Genomic DNA, 2,727 nt, shown 5'->3' with positions numbered 1-2,727 from the left:
TCTGTAACTCCATTTCCCATGGATCAGATGCCTTATACTGGCTTCCACAAGCACTGCATGATATGGCTGCACACACATAAATACAGGCAGTACAGTTGTCCACATAAAATAAAAAAATAAAATATTTTTATATTTTATTTAATGTTTTTCATTTTTACTTAATATTTTATTCTTTATTTTTATTTTTATATAGAGGAGTGTATTGCCTGCATGTACATGTGTGCACCCATATCATGTAATGCCCAGGGAGGAAAGAAGAAAGCATAGAATCCCCTATATTGGAGTTAGGATGACTGTTGGTTGTTAATTGCCATATGGGTGCAGGGAATTGAACCTGGGTCCTCTGTATGAGCAGCCATCTCTCCAGTCCCCATAAATATAATATTATTTAAAAATTAAATAAAATTGTAAGATTGGAAGGAGAAGGCTGAGGAAAAGATCCCTACTCAAGAACCACCAAAGAAAGTGTTTTCTGTGGTTCCAGCTCTAAGCTACAGGGAGACCACTATAATCATGGCATATGAAGCCAGACTGCATTTCAAGCTGGCAGAATAACTTTGAAGCGCTACCATCTTGATGCTGGTTATAATGCTGTTGCCAGGGTTTTCTTAGGGTCCCTTGCCCCTGGCACTATTAGACACACAATCTAACACATTTTTATCTGAATTTTTCATAGTTTATATTCTGGGTAGGGGAAATAGTATAACTTACAAAGGCAAACACCGGGCATCCCACAACAGATGATCCGCTCTGTGGCTCAGCACACACCATTCGAAAGTACATCTGCACCCCACCTACAGTCAGTCTCTATTAGCTTTTGTCCATGCTGCATGGGCTTGCGGTGATGCCTCAGGTCTGTAGATGCCCCCACTCGAGTCCACTCAGGCAAGACATAGGGGCCATTTTTTTCCACAGCCAATTATTTGCAGCAGGCCCCATCCCTTAGAGGAACAAGTACTCCTCAGGACAGAGCTGCATGATTAATTCGAGAATTAACTACCTATAGAACCTTGTACCAAGATTCAAGAATTCACACATTCTTCACAATGATTGTCAAGTCACACAATGTTTTTCATGCTGGCATTTCCATTAAGGAGGCTCTGAGAGGCCTTTTCATGAAACTGTGATGGTAAAACCTAAGTTACAGAGGTGACTCAAAAATGTTGAAGATGCCAGAATCATGAGTTCTATGCCAAGAAAGCTGTAATCACAGTGTGCCTCCATTCCAAAAATGAGGCCATGTTTGCTTCAGGTGGCAGAAATGGAATTGTGGGTTGACGTAAGCCCATTGGAGCTCAAAAGATGCTATTAACATATCCCAGTTGCTAGACACAGGGCTGAAGAGTTTGTATTGCCTTAATGTGATTTTTGTCTTTGGTCTAGTCTTTCCTTGCTTTGCTATTCTTCCCTTTTGTAACTGCAAATCAATTTCTCTTTAATTGTATATCAGAAGTATATGAGGGAGGTTTTTCTTTTACAAGTGTTCATATTTAAGAGATTGATTTGAGTCTCAGAAGAAACTTTTAGACTTGAACTTTGGAGATGCTACAATTGTTCATATTTGGGGGATTCTTAAAGATGTAATAAATGCATTTTGCCTCATAAGATGAATATGAGACTTTAGGGATCAATTGTAAAATATAAAGTTATGTGTTTAGGTTTCAAATTGACAAGAATTTAACAAGAAAAATAATAAAGCTTCCCTATTGGTTAGTAGAGGCCAGTACATTATTTTCCCATCCCCTGTCCTTGGGACTTTGAGTCATCCCACTGTGCTGCCAAAGTTTGCTTGAATAGCCAATGTTCCTTTGCTACCTGGAGAACTCCTAAGTAGCCTGTCTTCATCTATCTGATACATTTAATACAAAATCAAAAGAGACAACCTGAAGCCCATGCCAATTAATATTTCATACTTCATCAGAAGACAAACATAAGGAAACTTCAACTGAACAAAGGCAGGGTAGAATATAATATCAGAATCACAATAAAAGAAATCCACGTGATCAAATCACAACAAAAAATATGAAAAAATAAAACAATGTGTTCCATCCAAATGCCATCAATCCTATCAGATTGATTTATAATGAGAGCTACCTAGAAGAACACCAGAATATAAGATTTAAAATACCAGTCATAAACATGATTAGTATTTCAAAGAATTTAAAGAATATATAAAGAAACAAACCAGAAAAATAATAAATGATAGGGATAAAATTCTAATTAATTTCCAGAAAATACTAATATAATAATCAATGAAATCACAAAGACAATTCAGGACTTGAAAAGTAAATTCACAAAATAGGTGGAGTTATTTAAGAAAAGTCAGTATGAAATGAATATGTAATTGAAAACTCAACAAGCCAACTTGAAACAACAGGAGAAAATCTCACCATCAGAATGAATGATATTGAAACAGAATACCAAAAAAAAATTATAAAGTTAAATTAGACTACTGAAGCAAAGAATATAAACAATTATTTAAAAAGAGAATGCAGGAAATGAGAGACACCATGTAAAGTTCAAATAAATCAACCATAGGCATAGCAGAAGGAGAACTTCAAGTCAATGGCATTGACCAGATCTTCAACAGGATAATAGAAGAAAACTTCCCTAAATAAAGCAAAGACTTACATATACAGATAAATGAAGCAACAGAGCAGCAACTATAACTAAACCAGGAACTCACCAAAGTATATCATAGTAAAAACACTAAATGTACAGAAAAAA

At 35.8% G+C, this 2,727-nt stretch overlaps 1 protein-coding gene across 1 annotated transcript in view; it reads right to left on the bottom strand.

The window, feature by feature from the left end:
- Positions 1-2,727, bottom strand: part of LOC103729801 (olfactory receptor 14C36-like) — a gene marked incomplete at its 5' end in the record, with an annotated part of 8,389 nt that overhangs the window by 5,066 nt on the left and 596 nt on the right. The window contains one exon of the mRNA XM_008827869.1: positions 2,607-2,626. Within this exon, the coding sequence (XP_008826091.1) occupies positions 2,607-2,626 (20 nt within the window). The remainder of the gene's footprint in view (positions 1-2,606; positions 2,627-2,727) is intronic.

This window comes from Nannospalax galili, unplaced genomic scaffold (genome assembly GCF_000622305.1).
Source record: "Nannospalax galili isolate Female #2095 unplaced genomic scaffold, S.galili_v1.0 scaffold3733, whole genome shotgun sequence".
Classification (NCBI taxonomy): Eukaryota; Metazoa; Chordata; class Mammalia; order Rodentia; family Spalacidae; genus Nannospalax; species Nannospalax galili.
Note: the sequence above shows the minus strand (reverse complement) of the source record. Positions and strands in the feature narration are given on the sequence as shown.